Source organism: Pipra filicauda, unplaced genomic scaffold, assembly GCF_003945595.2.
Source record: "Pipra filicauda isolate LSUMZ 115617 unplaced genomic scaffold, ASM394559v2 scaffold273_size1055052_pilon, whole genome shotgun sequence".
NCBI classification, from domain to species: Eukaryota; Metazoa; Chordata; class Aves; order Passeriformes; family Pipridae; genus Pipra; species Pipra filicauda.
In genome coordinates this window covers 951,838-973,783 of record NW_024104391.1, presented here as the reverse complement: position 1 = coordinate 973,783, position 21,946 = coordinate 951,838, and the positions used below count along the sequence as shown (strand labels likewise).

Here is a 21,946-nt window from a genome sequence, read left to right as displayed (position 1 = left end):
CAGATCCCGAGGAAGTCTCCCTACCTTTGTTTTAGTGCTCTGCAGAGCAGCCTGTGTTTGTGGAGAACAGTGTCATGTGTTAACACCCCTGTGACAAGATCCAGATATGTATTTGAGATGTACTTTTCCTCCTTTTCTTTTCAGCATGGTTTGTTGGGGTTTTTTTCTTTCCCCCGAACAGTTAAGACTGTTCAAAATCTAAGATCTCTGATGAAACCAGATCTGCCTTCGATACACATTAATCATGGCTGGATTATGGGGTTGGAGTAGCCACTGGAATTTCTTTCTGGTGAAACTGGAAGTGACCTTTGTTTCTCCTTGTTCTGTGGGTCAGTCACAAGCTTAACTGGACATCTACAAAGGCTGAACTGCTAACAGAGACCACAAAGGTGACTGAGAGGTGAAGAACAACCTTTGCCACTCTCGTGCCTTGATTCTTTTGCTGCTTCTGTAGCATTGGCTCGTAGATGTCTTGCTGGTCTCCTTCCTCTTGGTAAGCACAGCTCTGAGCAGGGGGAGAAATTTGCTGCAGAAATGCAGCAAATTGCAATGCTAAAGACTTGAAGAGGGGGAAAATCCACATCTAATAGGACAATCCTGTGGTAGAGCGTGCTGAGGAATCTGTCTCGGGACATAAAGAAGGCTGTTGTAAATATACCCTTCAACCTGGAACGTGCAATCAAATCTGCATGGGGGAAATTTCGGTGCCCTTACGAAGTCAGGGCAAAGTCTATGAGCTTCGTTTTGACCCGGGGCACGCCCGTTTGGATCAGGGTGGAAGGCTGGGGCCATCCTAATTCCTAGTCAGTGAAAACAAATAGCTCCAGCAACAGAGGAGAAGCACGAAAACAAAGTTACTGTCAACACCACCCTGCCTTTTTGAAATGCCTTCCAAGCTCTCCGAGGATAAGATCAATGCGAACAAAAACAATAAGGGCTCTGTATGAAAAGCAGGTGAAAAGGCAGCTCCCTCGGCAGCACACGCCCCAGAAATGGGCTCTGCTTTGCTTTCTGACAGGAGACCAGCACGATGCAGCAGCACCCCAAAGCAGCAGCCAGGGATTTTTTTTTAACTTTACGAGCTCCATAATGAAAGCAGCGGTCGGTGGACACCCCCTGTGCCAGAGTGCTCCAAACCTGCCCACGATGGAATGTGCTGATAACGAGGAATGTTTCCTTGCGGACTCGGTTTGAGATGTAAATTTAAATATTGCTAATTTCCAGGATCAGCCTCAGCAAGAGCCTTCACCTCTCAGTGATCCATCTGTAAACGGTGGCAGCTCTCCCCAGCCTTGAATGTCTAATCAGACAACAGTCTTCACAGCTTTGTCTCCCAGTCTCTGAGTTCTGAGTGGACCCCTGATTTCTCTGAAAGCACAGTAAACCAGCTGCCAATCCATTTGTTACAGTGAGACGTGGCAGCCTGGTGTGTGAGGTGTATGGAAATGTGAAGTTTTGATGTGGTTAGTGTGTAACAAGACAGAAGAACTCCTCTGCTCAGTTCTGAAATGTTCAGCTTGAGAACTAAATTAATTCTTTAGGTAAGAACAAGATTTTTAGAATAATCCGATGGTTTAAAAGTCAACATTTTGCTGCCTTTTATGAAGCAAATTTAAAGTTGGTCATGTGGATGAAGTGTGAGCGACTAGGATGACTGACAGGAGACAAACTCTGACTTACAGAATCTTCAGGAAAACTTTTAGAAACAGAGGTAAAAAAAGCTTCACAAAAGCAATTTCTTTCCATCACTGGAGCTGTAAGAGGAAAGAATTATAGCTCAAAGCCTGCAAGAGTAATCTCTTTAGAAGCTAAAAAATCACTTGGACATTATCTGTACCAAGACTGAATCACCTCTAACTGCTGTACTGAGTATAATCAAAAGCATGACAGACTATAACACAGCTTGCTCAGTGATAAACATTCACATGTGAAACCAGAACGGGGCTTTGAGTCACTGTTTAGCTTTCTGCCCCATGATCTCAAATTAAACCCACGAACAGCCATCCCTACAAGTGCTTTGTTTCCATGCTTGGAATCCCACCATGGCCTGTGCTGCTCATGCAGGAACAAGGAGGGGTGGCTGCAGGACCAGATAACGATGCAGGACACAAGCTCCTCTCTCACATCAGCCACCACCTTCGTTTATGTCAACCAATGTCAACAGCACTGTGTGTGTAACAGGAGGGGGGAAACCCAGCACAAAACCAAAGCCCAAGACCCCCTGAAGACTGGAAACAGAAGAGGAGCAAATATAATTAATCCAGAGTGATGATGTTGCATTTAGGTTGTCAGATCAGTTCAGCTGGTGGAGGCTACTAGAGCATGTGTGTATTTTGATTATCTTTTAGACAGGGACTCTGCTTGTGGCCAGTTAGTGTCACCCTCATTCTTTCATCTGGAAGAAAATTTCAGATATCCTGGGTGGGCAGGTTCATTTCCACTCTGAGCTGCCCAAATACTACAGCTGGCCTGTGCTGGGCCTGAGGAACTGAAACTGCCTGCACTGTCCATTCTCATGTTGCTTCCTGGAGGCCCTTGAGATCTGAAAATCTGCAGGGACTTTCAGAACAGCTACAAGATTACAGCTCTTGTCTGGCCCTTTTATGTCTGATTGTGCTCGATGTTTTTTAAAATGTATAAAAGGCACTCCACTGTCTCATGCCACCCGCTGAAACCATGCATGTGCTTTGGAAGGAGTTCAAGGGAGGCGATTTTGTCCCTTTTTGCTGCTCTGGTGAGACCCCACCTGGATTACCACGTCCAGCTCTGGGGGTCCCAGCACAGGAAGGACACGGACCGCTTGGAGCAAGTCCAGAGGAGGATGTGAAGATGATCAGAGGCTGGAGCACCTCTCCAATGAAGACAGGCTGGGAGCTGGGATTGTTCAGCCTGAAGAAGAGAAGGCTCCAGGGAGACCTTATTGCAGCCTTTCAGTACTTAAAGGGCTTATAAAAAAGTTGTGCACAAATGTTTTAGCAGGGCCTGTTGCAATAGGGCGAGAGGTAATGGATTTAAACAAATAGAAGGTCGATTCAGATTGGATATAAGGAAGAAATTTGTTACAATGAGGTGGGGAGTATTGGCACAGGTTGTCCAGAGAGATGGTGGATGATGGATCTTCACTTCTGGAAAAATTCAAGGTCAGGTTGGATGGGGTTCTGAGCAACCTGGTCTAGTTGAAGATGTCCCTGCTCATTGCAGGGGGGTTGAACTAGATGGCCTTTAAAGGTCCCTTCCAATCCAAACTATTGGATGATCCTAAGTTTGTAATGGATTGTGAAATGCAGTGTGAGGAGACAATGTGTGCTGATAGCACAGTGGATAACACAGAAAAAGCTATGCCTGCCATTAGCACTGGCTGTATACTGATAATGGCATCTTCAGACATAATTTCACAAAGGCAGTTTTTAAACATTTCCTTTTATGTATTTAGGCTTGTGTGAGTCACAGCTTGTGCTCAGTTAAACTTTCTCCTCATTGCTCAACATTAGGATAATGATAGTTCTTTACATAGGGATCTCAAGATCTTCATCTGGAGATCTCAAGTCACTTCATAAGTGGGTGAATTGAGGCATTAGAGGTGAAGCCATGTGCCCAAAATCACTTAGCAGGCCATAGGCAAGGCTGGAAGAGGCACCCAGTCCTGGCCTCTGTTTGCCAGACAATGGAGACTCTGAGTTCAGCTATTTATTTTAACAGTTTGTGCTGCAATTGGTAAAATGAAAAAAAGAAGGGGGTTAATATAAAACCTTCATAGTTCCATTGCCAAAACATGCAAGGGTAGTACAAAATCATAGAATGTATACCTACTGCAATAATCATCATTGTCCCATTGTCCCAAATAACCAGTATGTAAGTCAAGTAGCCTTCTGGGATAATCTGGTTTGGTTCTCTAACAATTGTGTAGTTCACTCCATTACATCATTTGGAGGAATAATTGGTTCTAACATCCTTGAGTTTCAGTTCATGTTGGTTTTTCTAGAAAAAAAACATCTGTATTCCACTGGTTAATTAAATGAATTTAAAGAGATTTTCAATTAATTAAGATGCTGTGTGCCAAGCTCAATGATCAGAGGCTACCTTTGTTGCACCAGACTCCTGTACCTGGTATCACACTGTACTTTCCTATTTGCACATCCATGACCTTTTTATGACTAGTTGCTGGCATGCAAGTGTCAGGCAGTACAGCCCATGCTTTTGTGGGATAAGCTGCACATGTAATTTGTTGAAATAAAGGCTATTCCTTTGTGAAGCATGCTGTTAAACTGCCAGTGCTTATGAGCAGAAAGAGGCCAGGGTGTCCAAATCACCCAGCTGAGAAAGGATGGCTGTATTTACTGGCTTTTAATTCAGGCCCGAGCACGAAGAGCCAGGTATTTTGTTGCACTGTGGTAGTAACCCATGTTGAAGCAGAGATGTGGACACAGCTTCTCCAGTGTGAGAGTCATGGTGACTGTGGTGGTCACTGTGGAGACTGGGAATTTGGGTTTCAACAGCTTCAGTGTGGGAAGGGTCTTCTGTGTCCTTGCTGAGTACTCCAAATGCTTGGGAACAACAAAGGCAGGCAGGAGAGATGTTTTGATAAGGGAGAGTCCCATTCACTTATTTCAAGTAGCACCTGCAGGCATATTCTTTTGGGAAAAAGGTTTCAGCTTTGGTATCTGGAGCGAAGAGCTGCATCTGTCTCGTAGCCTGGTTTCGAGAGCAGAGACAGGAGGTGCTGCTTCCTCCCTCATACCTGCCGTGCTTGGCGTTTTTTAACTGCTAGGCAGCTTCCCACTCAGAATGCAAAATTATACACTTGTTTTGTTTAACTGTTGTGGTATGGCTCTTATCTCTCTCTGTGTGCTAAGTAAGATGTTTAGGTATCAACTCTGGACTTGGCCAAGTCCTGAAAGCTGCACGTTGTTGCCTTTGGAGTCCCTGCATCCATCTCTGCATGAAGTGCTTCCACAGGCACAAACCAATTCTGATAGCTCGTGGTCCTCTGCATTGCCCATATCCCTCATTTGGGTTGTTTTGGGAGTCCTGAGATAAGATAGATCTTTGTGCTGATGTCTGTGGGCTAGACATGAAAGGCTGCTCCGGGGGCGAGTTGCAGCCTTTTAGGATGGTTTCTGCATGTGACTCTGGGCCTGTGAGCAGATCAGCAATAACCCACAGCACCAGGGGGGTGACTTCAGTGAGGATATTCTGGCTGGGAGCATCAGTTGCAGTAGTAGGGAAATTAAATTAGTCTGGGGGAAAGAAGTCAATTAATCTGCTCAGTTTCTCCCCCTCCCCCCAGAATTTTGTGGAGCCCATAAGCACAGATCTTGCGTAAGTGGATTGCATTTCACACCTAATGTGCATAATTATATCTTGCAAACAGTTTATTAATGGATCTATAATCACAGAGTAGCTTGTACATACATAATGCTGGTGTTTGATTATACTGCAGCTGCCATAGATCAATGGATACACAGGAGTCTGGCTTATTACTGTCTCACACGTGGAGTCTAGAGAACAATATAACACTGGTGCCATGCAGTTGTTCATCAAATGCTGCTACCTAGGGAAAACCAGAGGTTTTAAAGACATGGTAGGGAAGGTTGGAAAGAACAGTACATAACAGGACTTGGCACTTGAAGAAAGCTCCCTTTCTCAAAAACATTCCATCTGCAAATCTTTCGGTAGCGTTCTGTCTCAATTATCAATGTGCTGTAAACATGTTAGATCTTATTTTGGAAAGGGGTCTGTTCTGAGAATTCGCTCTGAAAGCAGCGTGCCTACAAGCTTGACCATTTCTGTTTTCTGGAGGTGACTCACCCAGAGGACTGATGAATAGCCCAAGTTCTCGTGAATCAAAGCCCAGTGATTTGCAGGCTGAGCTGAGTCTCCCAACATCCGAGCAGCCCGAACCGCACCGAAATGGTTTGCAGAGATATCCCCCAGCTGCCTTTGGGAAGCAGTCCCATTTGGTTATGCACAAGGAAAAAGGTTCTAGCTTGTTTTGGGGTGTTGATGATATAGTGCTAAAAGCAAAAAAAAAAAAAAAACTAAAAATGTTTGGTGAGCTGCAGAATTCCCATGAGATTGTATCCCACCCCCAGCACGATAACCTCGGCCTTCCCTCTCGTGTCCCCCAGTGCCACCTGCAGAGCTGCCTCTGATCTGTGCTGACTGTCTGGCCGCTGGCCAGCCACTCTGGCCAAACAGGGTAAATAACTGTGCAAATTATGATCTAGCCTTTCTTGCAGCAAAGACACTAATTTGTGTGCCTCTCCTCTGTCTAGCTGGGAACAAAACAATAGGAACTTCTCTGTGTTTAAGGCCTGAATTGCCTTGTGAAACGCTGGGGGCTGCGTGGGGCAGAGAAAGGAGGATTTGGTGTGATTTTGTAGCTTTCCTGGATGGGAAAACAGGCCTAAAATAATAGTTTCCTCACAGATATATCTGTTACAATATACAGAAATCAGTTCCCTTTGCTAAAAGGGTATTCTTCAGAGCAAAAGCTCTTTTTGTTTTGTGAGGGTCAGCTTACTGTAGAGAAAGTGGATGAATTCAGAAGAATAATATGATCCTGTGCCACCCTGTTCAATCTGACCCATTCCAGCTATCCTGTTTCTGCATCAGCCTAACTGAGGCAACAAACAGAGGCAGTGTCTGATCTCTTACTTTATGAGACTTTCTGATAATAGTGACTCACCTTATTTAAAATAAAAATTTTTGGAAAGATGAAAACTGTGGGATGACAAATGTTAAACAAAGAGCTGCATGGGGGAAAGCAGACAAACTTCATCTTGTTTCCAAAGACTTGAAAAATATATGCCAAGGTCAGAACACCAAACTTGCTGGGTGATATTGTCTCCTGTTTTCATTCCAGGGCTTTACAACCACTCGTCTTGCTTTTGACTTCGGTAATTTTTCTTGCAAACTGTAGTTTGGAAGAAGGCAGAGTCAGTTTTGGGGGGTGAGGAGGTGGAACTGGTTGAGGTACTAGCAAGTAGTGAAAGATTATTGGAGGTTAAGAGAGCAGATTTCTGCCTTATGAACTTGGCAGTTCTCCTGCAGGCCTATGCTCTTGGTATTGATCTCGTTGTAAGATGAATAGTGATATGGATTTTTTTTTAAATGTCTTATTTTGGGACCTTTTAAATGTGCCTGACATTCACGAGAATTTTGCTTAAGGGTTGGTATTAATCTAAATGAATCAAGATAATACATAACATTTTATGTTTTCAATCTCAGTGTATTTTCTTTTCAGATTTGGTTACTATCGAAAAAACCTTTTATAACAGTTCTTTTAGTGCTTTTAACTTCTGAATTTACCCATATATCTGCATTACAGTAACATACCAAAAATCAGAAGATACAGCTTGAACACGTACAGAGTTATTGCCTAAATCTGCAGTTCCTATTGATCAGAAATGTATTAAGCATATTTTCTACATTTAGAAAAAAAGTCTAAAGTTTGTTTTTATGAAGTCTGTATATAATTAGTTAGGGGATACAGATACTTCCCTCATTTTTTTAATTAATTTGCTCATACTTCATTCAAATCATGCCTTCTGGCTAACCTTAGCATTGCCCTCTTCAATTTGCATGACTACGTGTAAAGTTAAGATTGTAATACTGAGAGATTAGAAAGCCTCATTTCTTTATCAAAAGATCTAATACACTCTAATATTTTTATGTTGGCAATAGGTATTGCAATAATCCAACAGTTTTTTGGCTCGTGCAGCCATTCTTATGATGCTTCAGAGCTGTTAAAAACCCAGAGGAGTGATTGCAGGGAAAAAAATCTGAGTTGGAACGGACCCACAAGGATCACTGAGTCCAACTCTTACCCCTGCGTGGGACATCCCCAGGAATTGTGCCTATCTCAGTGGCTGAGCATTGTCCAAACCCTCCTGGAGCTCTGGCAGCCTTGGTGCTGTGCCCACTGCCCTGGGGAGCCTGGGTAGTGCCCGACCACCCTCTAGGGGAAGAACCTTTTCCTGAGATCCAACCTAAACCTCCCTGACACAGCGTAAGGCCGTTCCCCTTGGTCCTCTCACTGGTCACCACAGAGATCACTGCTTGCCCCTCCACTTCCCTTCACAAGGAAGTTGTAGCTGCAATGAGCTATTGGGGTATAACCGGGGTATGTATGAAAAAATGGATTTAGGGACACGTGATGTATGTCCTGCTGTGCTTCATGATTGAATTAGCTGCAGTAAAATGGATATTTGTGAAGATGAAGAATCAAAAGTTCAGGCTGCTGTGTTTTTATCATGAAAGTGAGCTTTCCAAGAGCTGGGGAAGCAAAGTGCTGTTTTTTTTTTCTCTGAGCTGACACCACGACTTCAAAGACAGCGAGCAGCCCTGCTGGGCTTCCTGAGGTGGCAGTGGGTGCTCCTGCTCCCCTCGGGAACAACCCAGTGTGTGGCTCCACAGTGGCCACCGGGCAGGCAAAGGGGCTGGGGCACCGTGTTTGGGGTGGCAGCCGGAGAGCAGTCTGTGTCCTCTGACAGCAGTGGGGTCAGGGATCACCCCTGGGGCTCTGGGACCATCCCTGGAGCTCTGGGACCATCCCTGGGGCTCTGGGACCACTCTTGGGGCTCAGGGACCATCCCTGGGCTCAGAGACCACCCTTGGGGCTCAGGGACCATCCCTGGGGTCAGGGACCACCCTTGGGGCTCAGGGACCATCCCTGGGGTGCAAGGACCATCCCTGGGGTCAGGGACCATCCCTGGGGTCAGGGACCACCCTTGGGGCTCAGGGACCACCCTTGGGGCTCAGGGACCACCCTTGGGGTGCAGGGACTATCCTTGGGGCTCTGGGACCACGCTGGGGGTCTGCTAGGCTTTATGCTGCCCCCAGGGCCGGCCCTCGCTGACCCGAGGGAGGGAGCCAGAGGAGGCCGGTGCGGAGCCAGCGCTGTCCTTCCCCACCTGCCCCATCCTCACGGCCGCCCCGGCGGGGGGGACACAGCGCGCCCACCGCCCGCCCTCACGCCGCGGCAGGTGCGGGGCCCGGCCGGGTCCCCGCCGGGAGGGGGGCGCGCCCCATCGCCCCCGGGGCGCGGGATGCGGCCGCTCCCCTCGGGGCAGGGAGCGGGGCAGCGCCGCGGGGTGGAAGCCTCAGCTGAGACCCGCCCGGGCTCTGAGGGGGCCCCTCACCGCCCCTCGCCCCCCGCCCGGCCGCGGGGCGCATGCGCGGCGGCGGCGCGGAGTTGTGAATGGCGCGGCTGTTCGGGCCGAGTCCGGAGCGGGAGGAAGTCGGAGCGCGGGGAGGGAGGGAGGGAGCGGGCGGGGGGCGGGAGCGGCGGCGTCGGGCTCCGGCAGCGTCGGGCTCCGGCGGCGGCTGCGGCTGCTCCGCGTGCGCCGCGGGAGGAGGAGGAGGAGGAGGCACGGGAGGAGGGGAGCGGGGGCGCCGCCGGCGGGGGCTAACAAAGGGCGAGGCGAGCGCTGGGGCTGGGACAGCGCGGGGCGGGCGGGAGGGAGGGAGGGAGAGGAAGGAGGGCAGCCGGCGGCGGCGGCGGCCCCACCACCATGCCGCGGGTTGTCCCCGACCAGCGGAGCAAGTTCGAGAACGAGGAGTTCTTCAGGAAGCTGAGCCGCGAGTGCGAGGTGAGGCGGCGGCGGGGCTCCCCCTTCCCTCCCTCCCTCCCTGCTCGGGGAAAGTTTCCGCGGGCCGCGGAGGGGCCGGGGCAGCCCCGGGGCTCGGCGGAGCCGGGCGGGGACGCGCAGTCAGTGCACTCCGCTGCCCCCTTATCGCCGGGGTTGGCCCCTCTGATTGCGCGCCCTGTTCCCCGCAGATTAAGTACACCGGCTTCAGGGACCGGCCGCACGAGGAGAGGCAGGCCCGCTTCCAGAACGCCTGCCGCGACGGCCGCTCCGAGATCGTAAGTGGCGCCGCGCTGCCCGGCCGGGCCCCGCCGCCGCTCCGCGCCCGGCCCCGCTCGCCCGAAGTTGGGGAGCCTTCGGGGCGGGGGCTGCGCGGGGCCCGGGCCGGAGGGGTCGGGACGGGACGGGGGGGGAAAGTTTTCCTCCAGGAGCGGGGTGACACCGGCCGCCTTTCAAACAGCGAGGGGCAGGAGGGGTTCGTTGGCAGGCAGCGTTCGTGTCCGCCTCGGCAGCAGCTCCGCTCCGCGGTGCCGGCTCGCTCCGCGGCGGGGACGGAGCGCGTCCGGAGCGCCGGGGTGACAGGGGAGGGAGGGAGATCCCCCGGCAGTGCGGACGGGCTGTGCTCCTTCCCTGGGCACGTGCTGCAGCTACGAGCTGCTTACTTCGACATTCAGCTTTTTTGCCCTCTCTCTTTTTTTTTTTTTTTTTTTTTTCCCTCTCCGGAAACAGTAGCCTTCAGAAATGAGTAACATTGTTCAGAAGGCGCTGTCTAAAAGCCTTGGGTGAGCTGTTTGATGTATTTGTGAGCTAAATCAAATGCCTTTAGAATTAGGCTTGGAAACTTGCAACTTCAGCCCCGTTTCTCTCATTCATTAAGGTTAGTTACAGACTGCTCTCTTCTGAATTAAGAAGTGAGATGAAGTATGGCTCGGAGTAGTCAAGAACTGACTCGGTATTTCCTGATTTGATCTGCTGTAGGTTGCTTCTATAGGATCAGTAGCTCATAGCATTGTCAAGTTTGTAACTCTTGTCTATTAAAATGCAGAAGCAACCTCTTTTTCATTTATAGTATATAGTGAAAGACAAGGTAAAATAGAAAATAAACCCCACTTTCACCAAGTTTGGTTTATGAGCATTCTTTAATTTCACATGGAATATGTATTGCTAGTCAATTCACAATGAAATTATTTTTACGTGCAATGAAAATACTCTTGTACTCCAAACAAAAATAGTTAAATACCCATTACTTTAGCTGATCTCATCACTTGCATTTGTCAGTAAAAGGATACACACTCAGGAACATGATTACCTTTTACTGAGTAACTTTATTTTAGCTGAATCTTAACCCTGCTTGTTACCGCTGGTCTTAGAACCTGTAATATTATCTTGTGAGAGGCCCTCTGTGGACAGGTTCTTAATTTTACTGTTTGTTTTACGTTCAATTTTCGTAGTGCATGTTTGCTTCCTTTAAGAAGTCACCAGGGAAACAATAGGTAGGTAAGGAAGACATAGTTGGCTAGCATTGGAAATTCCTGCACAGGTGAAAGTGCATAATATACTCGAATCCCTCCCTAAAAAAAAAAAAAAACAAAAAACACCAAAAAACCCATGTAGCTTATAAATCAGCTTGCTAATGCAGCCTATGCAGCTATTTGTATAAGTAGGAAATCACTGTAGTTTCACCTTTGTGCTTCTAAGCCTGCTGCTGTCTTTTTCTACCACAGCTCCAGCCTTTGGAAGCAACCAGTGATGGCTGTTCTACATATTTTCACTTCTACTTAATTATAAAACAGGCTCTATATTTCTTGATCTGAAACATCTGGTTTTGTTTTGTGAACAGGGCGCGAGTAGTCAGGTTTATTTAGAAATGTAATGTGTGTAATGACTGATGTTAAAAAGAGCTAGTAATTTTACTATTTTTTTTTTTTTTAGTCTTGAATGCTTTTCCAGACATCAAGGATTTATTCTTTTATCTCCAAAGGGAGCCTTTGCAAATGACCTTACATATTTTTAAGCAGACAAAAAAGCAGAGAGAACAGCTTAGGGATTTAATGTAGAACCGGCAGCGTGGTGTTGGCTGTGTCTGTCAAATAGCTCTTGATTGAATAAAAAAAGTAATTACCAGTGTTATGAGAAGTAACTGTGAAATATATTAAATAAGATTTCATGTTTGCTGGTAATGCTTTGATAACTTGAAAATACCTTCACATGTTTGGTTTGTCTTGGAAGGGGCTTGTATTTACGTTGTCTACATGTGGGTCAGGTCACCCTTGTAGTACCTGATAAGCTTTTTGCAAAATTTGGGACTTAAATGTCTGATAGCTTTTCAAACTGGGCTTTAAAAGGCTCTGCATAGAAAATTATAATTTTCCTACTTTCAAGTTTAAAACTAAACTAGTGGTGTGACTTTTTTTTTTTTTTTTTAGTTTAATTTGCTTGTTACTCGAAAAATGTTGGGTTCCATGTAGTCCTGTGTGGTTAGAAGAGAGTCTGTTCTCAAGTTTTTCAGTACTGGCCTATGATTTGATTTGAGAAGCCCATGAGTATTTTAACTGGATGGTTTTATCTGTTCCAAGGGAGGGAACAGGCTTCAAAAATCCAGAGAAAAAATATCTACGTAGCTTTTTAAATACCCTATGGTTTAAATGTTGCCTGCATGACTCCACGAGGAGGTGGAATTTGTGTACTTTTGTTTTCTTTTTTTTCTCTTCTTTTTCAATGGTTTTTCCTGGCCCTCTAGCACACACAGGGGTGGGAGCAGGGAGGCAGGGGCACTTGGCTGGCTTTCCCAGAAGGCAAGAATAATCCTTCTGAGCCAGCACCAGGACTGGGGTGCTCTGTAGGGCTGCAGTGCTCAGCTGGTTTACACTCAAAAGATCTCACTCTTTGGCATTTTAAGTGCATAAATTGAGGAACATAAAACACGTATTTGCTAAAGATGCTCGGAGGTAGGAAGGTAGTTCTTGAACAGACCAAGTGGTGAAGACTTACAGTCACAAGTATTTGGAGATAATATTTTGTTGGTAGGTAAATAGAATCCCTCAGAGGGGCCAAGGGACAGCACAGGGTAGTCAGGCTGATAGTGATGGTCTGCAGCCCTGGCAGTTTGGATGCCTCCTATTTATACAAGTGTATCCTTGATAAAGCTTCTGTTTGGTTGACTGAAATGTTTGTCTTTGAGTATGGTAGGGCAAACAAATATTAATTTACCAGTACAGTGTTCCCCCTGGTATTACTGGGACCGATTTGTTAATTTCAATGACATTGAGAAAATGCTTACAGGAGGTTTAAAACAAAAAACAAACAGGCAAAGAAAACTTACAAACTCTGTTATTGAGGATAGCCCGGAATGGAACCTGCTTACAGAGCATGAGCCTCCCTTGGCAGAGGGGAAAGAGTCAAGACAAAGCACTGCTACTTTCAAAGTGGGAGGTATTAATCCTGTGGCAGACAGCATTGCAGCCCATGACTGGAACTATCTTAAATAACATGTAGAGCTATTGTGTCGTAGGTAGCAGTACAGTTATGCCATAAAGTTCCTGAATTCTGGGTTGCTTGAAAGAAATCTGCTTCTCAGGAAATTCCAGCTATTAGGGTAGTAGTTGTATAGCTTTTAAGAAGAACTACGTTCTAGATTAATGACCATTTAAATCTAAGTGATCATGGTAATCAATACAGTTGTTTGATTGCAACAAATTACATTTAACCCTGGGATTTTGAGTAGAGTGATATTCTGGGAGCATGTGTGAGTATTCTGGTTCTTAGGGGACAATGTGCTCACCTGTACCAGAGGAGAGTATGAATACTGCAAATCCAACTTCTGCTTGCAAAAATAATTTTTCATATCATGTCTGTAAATTGATGTACTCTTTATGGCTTGGAGTTAAGATATGCAAATAAATACAGAGAACTATAAAGAAAACTGAAGCCTATTTTCATTTGAAATCGTAGAAAATTATTTGCTTGAAAGCAACGTGTGCTTTTTCTATTACGATTAAGTCAGTCCCTTTAATCATTTCACAAAGGGCTGCAGCTGAGAATTCCTACAGTTGCCTGTTCTCCCTGCCAGCATCTGCTGGTCTGGAATTCACGGGTGCCTCAGTGTGGCACGAGGACTTGGTCCTGTGAGGTTTGACTGAGCCGTGCCAGGAGATGATCAAATAGGAGTTTTTACGTTTCAGTGAAGTGTTTCTCTAGGTGTAAGTAGACTGTGAAAGGAGACAAGTAATTTTCTTTTGAAAACAGTTGCTCCTTAGTCTCAGGTCTCGGGAGTTAATTTTCCCTCAGCAGTACTTCTTTGAGAGATAGGCAACCTCTCTAAAATCATGGGCAGTTTTTAGCGTTGCAGGTACTAAGTTGGTGCAGGGTATCCAGACAGAACTGAAAGGACAGATTCTAATGTCAGCAAAACTGATTTGAAAGAAGTATTGATTCCATGTTGTATTTTATATCCGAAGCAGCCAATGGCAAATGTTGTCAAAATGGAATCAGATGTTTGTAACTTAATACTTAAGAAAAATGATGAGTGCATGTTTTTGACTTTAAGTATTCTCTCTGCTGCCTGGCTTAAGACATAAACTGATGTAAAAATAAATGACTGCCTGCATAATTTATGTAATGTCTTGCTCCCTGATCCTGTTTGTATTGATTTTTCTAAAAGGCTTTTGTGGCCACAGGAACCAATCTGTCTCTCCAGTTTTTTCCGGCCAGCTGGCAGGGGGAGCAGCGGCAGACACCGACCCGGGAATATGTCGACTTTGAAAGAGAAGGAGGCAAGGTAAGAGGGAAATCGTTGTGACTGAAGGAAATTTGTGTGCCGTGCTGCCGATGTTGTTAGTGTGGACCGCAGGTGTTGTGCAGAATTCCTGGTGTTTCACGTCCCCACACAGGTAGGTAGTGACGGGAGTGCGAGTGAGAGCTGGCAGGATGAAATCTGGTGTCGCTCTGTTTTGAAGCATCTTGATGTTTCTGCAGGGAAACGTGGCCAGTACTGGTGGCTTTTTATTATTTTGAAGAACAGAACTTTAGTTCTGCTGCCACGCTGGGATAAAATTTTGGGGAACAATTTAGATTTGGTGTTGTGCAGCTGCTTCTAAAGTGGTTCAGAAATTAGACTTTGTCCAATGAATTGTGGTAGGCTAAATTTGCACTTTCAACAGGTTATTTCATTGTGTCTTTGGCTGCCTGTTGATAAAGCCAGCAGTCAGTGTGCTCTTAGTGGGATGAATCTCTTTCTCAGTTTCACCATGAGCTCTAACACAGAAGCAGCATCACTTTCAGAATTGATTTCTGAATCTCTCTTTTCTGGGGTGGTTGTCCCATAGACTGATATTGAAAGCTAGAATTCCCTGGTGACAGTGATGGTTACTGTGAAGCTGTATTAGATTTAAAGTCAGAAACCTTGCTTTGTCTCATCAGACTAAAGTTACTGAAATCACTTACAGCTGGTTTTGTTTTACAGGAAAAACATACCTTTAAAAAGTAGACACTGCCTCTTATCTATGCTATTGTAGGTGCTTTGGGACTAATCCAAAGATCACTGAATTCGATAGGAGACTTTCTGCAGACCTCAGTGGGTTTGGACCAGCACTTAAGCCCTCACAGCCTTTCTCTTCCAGGCTAATTTCTGTATAATTTTTTGATTTTAAAGACTTTTAAAGGACTACAAAATTCTTCATTTGCCTGAATTTTTTTTCTTACCATTATAACAAGAAACAGCTAATGCTACCAAACCTACCAGGCTGGAGGAAATACTTGAAGCCTATTCAGGTTTAGTGGCATATTGGGTCTTTTAAATACTTCTAGGTGGAAGATAAATATTTCCTATAGTGGGAAAAGTTGATTGGAAGAAAAAAAAATTCCTGAGGGCAGTTATGGTATTTGGAATTCAAGTTAATGAGTTTTTTTGGAAAAAATTGTTTTCCATTTAGTCCTGTGAGGCTTGCAGAAGTTTGACAAATTGGGGGAGAAGGAGTGAAGCTGGCTGTCTGGGTACTGACTGCTTTGCTAAGGAAGCTGAATTGAATCTGGCTCTTACTGAAAAATATTGATTCTGGCTCACAATTGAATGAGGAATTTTTCTTGTAATGTGTAAGAAGACTGAAGTCTCTCTTCTTGCCAGTTCAAAACTAATTTTATTTACTCCTATGATTTTTTTAACTTTGTTTTCTCTGAATGAATCCTTGAAGTACTGAACTACTTCATCCATTTTCTTGTGTTGCCTTAATCATGTAAGAGCGTGGTAGATGTGCTGTGTATTAAAATAGAACATGAGCCTCATTAGTGAATGCCACTCCCTCTTTTATGTGTGTTTACAGTCAATTTAGAGTGCCTCACTGAAACGTTTGGGAGAAATCTTCTGAATGAGGCTGGAGGTGGACAAACTGAGAAGTGGGAATAATGTTATAGTCTGGTATGAACAAATCACAGATTCCTGGTTGTAATCAGACCTTGCTGGGTAAATCACACATGAATGCAGGGCTTGCTCTGCACAGAACTGAACTTCTCTGAAAGGGAGCCACTCCCACGGTCTGGGCAGAATGGGAGAGGGTTTCTGACGTTATCAACGGAAACAGTTCAGTGTTTCATGTCAATTGTCTGAGATTTTGTTCTCTAGATTTTTGTCATTTGGCTTTATTAAGAGTTTCTTTCATAGGCTCGAGCAGTCTCTTAAGACCATGTGATTTTTTGTAGCTCTGTGCAACATTGTTTTATGAGCTTTGATTCTTGAGGCAGTGCATAATGTGTGTTTGTTCATCACTGGATTTATGCCAGCAAGGCATGTTTTTAATTATATGAATAAAAAAAGGCTATGGGGGGAGCTGTCAGTTAATTATTATCTTAGGCATTAGTTTGAGATCTAGAATGTAGATAAAACTTACCAACACTAGAATATTTTTATTCTGGAATTCTGCTTCAGTGTTTGGCCAAGCAAATGATGGCCCCAAATAGTTTATCCGGATTTAAAGTATGTCACTATTGTGCCTAAGCAGTTTTGTACACACATTGACAAAGCTACCAATGCAGCATCTGCTAGAATTGCTGCTTAAATGATTGAATTTTGGAAGGAACAACACCCTTGTGAGAGTTGGGATTCTGAAAATACATACTTCATAGGCTTGAGGTTTTTCAGTCTGGTATTTCTTAACTGAAGGGGTTTTTTGTATGCTTAATTTGCCTTTTAATTTGATGCATCTGATGTTCACAAGGGGTGGGTAGGCCTCTGGTGGATACCCTGTCTTCATTAATCCAAGAATTGGATAGCTTAGTGTTCACTTAATGTTTCTACTCATTTTAAACCCAAGTTTAACATTTTTTTTGAGATAGCTTCAACATTCTGTGCTGTCTTTGACCTGCAGCAAATTTAATTGTGTATTTGAGCAATTTTTCAGGTTTGTCATGGCAAAAGAAAAAACAGCACTAAGAATAGGTCCCCAGATCATAAAAATCATAGAACATTGTATTTCACTGTGACTGTGGATGTGTGTGGGGTGTGTCAGACTCAGTGTATGTCCCATTTCTGGAGGACTGAGCCATGAAAGGCTTCATGATCCTTTGTGTTGTCAGCCAGTGTCCAGGTTTGGTTTTTTTTTTGGTTGAAGAATAAGTGAATAGGTGTTGTTAAGAAATTCAGAGGTAGACAGTGTAGTAGTCTAATGTATTGCCTGAAATCTTACATGATGAAACCCTGCAATTATATGGAGAGCTGTGTTTTCACCTTGGATCTCCGGTATCATTAATTACTTAGGCTGGTTTTATTGTGGTTAATGAAGTTCTTTAATTTTTATTTCGGTTTTATACTGATGCTGTATGAACTTCAGGCTGAGCTCTGTGTGTGTGTGGACTTCAGCACGTCTTAAAACCTAATTTTATCCAAAGCCCTTTTGTTTCATTAAAAGCCGTGTGAACAGCTCTCTTTGCACGATTCATTTTGTGTCCTTCTCACAGCAAGATGAATGTCCTCGGTTCTCACTTGTTCCTCAAGATGTTTATACAGCTCTGCTCTCCCTTACTTGAAAGAACATCAGTTCTCGGATACTCTGTCTCGCCGTTTAAACACCGGTCACTGATGAAGTGTGTGAAGTTGCTTTGCTTCCCCTCCCCTTTATAATACTATTTATAATGCTGTTCTCCAGCTCACTCGAGTGCAGCTTTGCTTCCTGGCTGTGCTGCTTGGCGGCAGCTGCTCGTAAAGCAGAGCCTTAAAGCAGAGCCTTCCCCGCTCACTGCAGGGAGATGTGCTCTGAGCTCTGCACCTGGGAGGAGAGCACAGCAGACAAGATGTGGGTTGCTTCAGAGTGCCTGCTGTGCCACATGTGAGCTGGGATTTCTACTCATTAACCAGTAACTTTGTTCCAGCCAGAACGAAAGAATTTCAGTTTTCTTCTTGGAGATGCTGCACGTTTCTACTCGTGCAGGTTTTTTGTCCTAACTGAGAAACTTTATTTGGCTGTAAGTTGTTGTTAACTGCTTGGGTGAATCTAAAGAAAAGAAAATCTCTGCTGTGCTGCAGATGTTACAGCAGTAGCAGAAGTGACACCTTTCATGAGAAAGGTGCTGTATTTTAATAAAAACTATATTTTAATGGGTTTTAAATAAAAACTATATTTAAATGGCAGGCAACAGCATCAATTTTCCACTTGTGTCTTGTTTTCCCACTAGAGGTTTGATAGATAGGACTTGCCCACAGATTAACTTGTCCACAATTAACAGATTATTGGAGTGGTGTATTGGCTACTCCATTTCCTGAGCAAATGCAATTTCCAGTCAAACACAGGATCACAAGTGTTTGTAGTAGAATTTGCTTGGAAGGGGAAAGCCTAATTTATGAGAAATACCTGAACATCTGTGCTAAGATGTATTGAGTCAGAAGTTTTATTTTAATCTCTTTGGTCATCACCATTTTCTGAAGAATTTAGGTGTAACATTAAGTCTTTCACAAAGCTTTTGTTTTCCTTTCTTTAGGTGTGCTTACTTTTTGAAAAAAGGTGAGGTTGCCTGGAAAGCCAGTGTACAGTTTCAGCTCTTGTTTTGCCCTCTCTGTAGTGCTAATGAGCCCTACTCCACCAGTCCCTGTATTTTCAGTCCTGTAGTATTTGGGGTTTTTGCATTGTCATCACCTAAAATATTCTCACAGTTTGCAGTTACTTGTATGTGTTCCCTGCAATTCACCGAGTCTCTGGACAAAAGGATTTTACCTTTTCCCATATCAGTGGGAAAGGGTGTCTGATGGTAGGGATTTATAAAAAAAAAAGCCATAATATATTAATTAAAGGTCACACTGTGGTGTGCCACCACACAGGGCAAACCATCTCAGCTGTAAGATGCTTGTGGTCTTCACAATTATCAAGATTTCATCGTTCTATTTGCCTTCAAATTATTGTGAAGGTCTCAATTTAGAGCATTTCAGGAGAGGTGCTGCAGCCCTGAGGAGCTGGGCATCACCTAAGGAAAGTTCATGGAGCTGTTTGTGTGTGGTGGAACTTATGGACATGTAAGATGTAACTTAGTTAAAACACTAGCAACTGTCAGCCCTTAAGGGGTATCCTGTAGTTCTCTGTGGATCACCTTTTAATATGTGTGGCTGTTTTGTTCCCGAGGAGCTGTCCTGCTCATTAACGCTTTCTCCTGCAGAACAGGAGATGTTTCCAGATCTGAAGGTGAGGAGAGGTTCACTGGGTAGGTCTGTACAGTCCTGGACTGATTTTTAGCTGGTCCTTTAATACCCTGGTGGGTTAGGATAACACTATTTTGGGGTCAGATTTTTATCACGTTCGTCTGGCTTAGTTTCTGCTCCCCCCAGGAACGTGGGGCAGGGCAGATCTCACTGGTGCTTTTCCTGAGCACCCTTAAACAATTGCTCTCCTCCTACTCGTGCCTACCCGATGGCCCCACACCCCCAGACCCTTGTGGTAGCTGGGAGGGATTGTTGTGTGGGGAGCAGCAGGTGGTCAGGGGAGGCCCCTCAGCTGCTGGGCTGTCTGTGCTCAGGGCCCTCGAGCTGCCTTTGCTGCCCGGCCAAGGGAAGTGGTGCTGCCCTGAAGAAACCCCACATCACGTTCCTTTTGATCTTTCTCAGACTTTTTCTGTTTGCCTTAAACAAGAAGGTCAGTGTGTGGTTATTCTGACAGCAGATAAATGGGTTTGGTGGAATATCTAGTTTGTACCCAGCCTGGCTGAGCAGCTTGATTTTTTTTTTTTTTTCTCAGAGTTGCTGGGTGGGAGTCCTGCAAAGGTTTGGTGAATGAGAAGAATCCACTTTTCTCAATCACCCCCTTCATTAGTTTTCGTCCAGGATCATCTCTGTGGTTTTGAGTAAAATATTAGTCTTCTATAGATACTTGTGATTCTAGAATTTATTGTTGTGTTTGTGCTTAAGAGTCTTTTATTTGGCAGAGACTTCTCAGTTTCTTTTTCTTTCTTTTCTTTTTTTTCCAGGTATGTAATTTCTTTGTTTGTGCTCCTAGAACCATTTTTGCTTTAGAGGAGAGTGAAACTTTTTCTTTTCTTTTTCTTTTTTGGGATACTTGGAAGTGTTCTTTATTATGACCTGCTGTTGCATAGAGGAGAGCTATTTAGTCAAAATTCCATTTGAAGCCAGGTAGTGATAGTGTATCTTTGCTTATTCACTTGACCTCTCAACTGGGAGATGCAACTGGGAGTTTATACACTATGAACAGTTAGGAACTTGGATTTTGGGAAGAGCAGTCCTTAGGGCACGTAGATTGCTAGGACACGTTGTCCTGTGCTGGCAAGCAGCCACTGGCTGGGTTTGGACAGTTGTTCCTGCCAGAGTGATTTATCACAGGGTGCCCTCTGCCACAGAGCATGAGTCACACCAGGCATCTCTCATGTGACAAGTATCCCCAGCCTTCTCCCTGTAATCCTTTCACCCCCTCCATCTCTGATCCTTCTGTTCCTGTGCTCCCTCGTTGGTCATTCCAGGCAGGCAGTGATGGTGCCACTCTGGAGCAGTGAGTTTGGAGCAGTGCTCACAGCAGCACTTGGAGCGTGGCTGTGGTTGGGCTTGAGCTCTGCCAGCAGCAAACCTGCCTTTGCTCAGCTCTTCTTACCCAGTGTGGAAGCAGTTATTCAGTCACAGAACCTTGAACTCTTTCCAGTGGTTTAAATGCACTCATTAGAGTTGTATAGACAAGATTTCAAATATATTCATGTCATCATCCTAAAGTTTCCCAGAGGAGGAACAAAATCAGAGTTAGCAAGCTCACTTCTGCATTTGGGAAACAGCACGGGGCACAGGAGTGCTGTGTGGATAAAAGCAGTACTTGAGATCTCTACAGCACAGATGCTGGAAGAAATCCAGACATTTGGATTGTTGAATCCTGTTGTTTGCATATCAGTCTCCACTTACTGAGCAAAGTTGTTAACATTATGCTTCTCTGCTCTTCTTATAAATGAATAAGTAAGAGCATCATCGTTGAGAATGTCTTCTTCTTTGTGAAAATCACTTAATACTTCATATTAAAAATAAGAAAATTCAATAGGATGATGAAACATCTGCTACAAGAAACTGTTACTTTTCTGAAAGTTACTGTAATGTTTCTTCGAGTTTTGTTGTCCAAAGCACAAGTAGCAAAATGAGCTCATTAACTTGTATAATTGCAAGTTTGATGTTACTCTGTTAAAGATAATTCCCAGCCATTGCTAAGGATGTTCTCTGCAGAAGCTGACAGTTTTCTACAGAATATTTGACACTATGAAATTTTATTGAGTGATGAAAGCTGCATAGTTGTTATAGTTTAAAAAAGGCAAAAAATTAGTAACGTTATTTTAAGCCTTGATGCAGCACTACTTGTTGAATAAATGTTCACACAGTTTTCCCAGACTTGAATCCTGCTTAAGGGGGAAGAATGAGGCTATCAGAGTGCTCAAGAAGGTGATGAAAGCCAAAGGGCAGAAGAAGCAACTTTTCTTGCCCCTCTCCTGCTTGGGTCCGTTCCTGGATGGTTTTTATTAGTTGCTTGCCCATATTGTCAAAGTCAGGTAACTTCTAGTTGAGTATACTTGCATTACATGCTTGAAATTTTCAGTTCAAAAGTAGGGGCTCAATAGGCTGTTTATTTGCACCCAGGTAGCATGGTGTGCAGATGATGACTTCTAGATAAACCTCTTTTTCTAACCCTCTGTTGCAGTTGCTGGTTATAACTGCTTTTTGCTATGTGATCTCCTGAAAGCTTGAAAAGAATGAATTTCCCAAGGAATATTGAAATTTCTGTCTGGAAAATATTCTGTCAACGTGGCAGAAAACTGTGTGTGCCCCTGTTAGTTACTGGGTCTGGGAGCATAAGTATGCATGTGTGCTTGCAGCAGCAAACCAAGCAGCAGTCTCCTGGGAA

General features: G+C 44.6%; 1 protein-coding gene and 1 long non-coding RNA gene across 3 annotated transcripts in view; one reads left to right on the top strand and one right to left on the bottom strand.

Annotated features, from left to right (window-relative positions):
* Window positions 1–5,354: 5,354 nt before the first annotated feature.
* On the bottom strand, window positions 5,355–9,010 carry LOC114003268. The gene is made up of 4 exons (XR_003546167.2): window positions 8,916–9,010; window positions 6,689–6,916; window positions 5,809–6,014; window positions 5,355–5,551 (listed from the first exon to the last, which is right to left on the bottom strand). It is a non-coding gene; the product is annotated as an uncharacterized LOC114003268 (long non-coding RNA).
* A 498-nt stretch (window positions 9,011–9,508) lies between these two features.
* CBFB (core-binding factor subunit beta) overlaps window positions 9,509–21,946 on the top strand; it is a 38,457-nt gene continuing 26,019 nt past the window's right edge. For both annotated transcript variants that reach the window (XM_027750052.2, XM_027750051.2), the window contains exons 1-3: window positions 9,509–9,593; window positions 9,782–9,868; window positions 14,251–14,367. In XM_027750052.2, coding sequence (XP_027605853.1) covers window positions 9,516–9,593; window positions 9,782–9,868; window positions 14,251–14,367 — 282 coding nt within the window. In that variant the 5' untranslated portion in view covers window positions 9,509–9,515. The remainder of the gene's footprint in view (window positions 9,594–9,781; window positions 9,869–14,250; window positions 14,368–21,946) is intronic.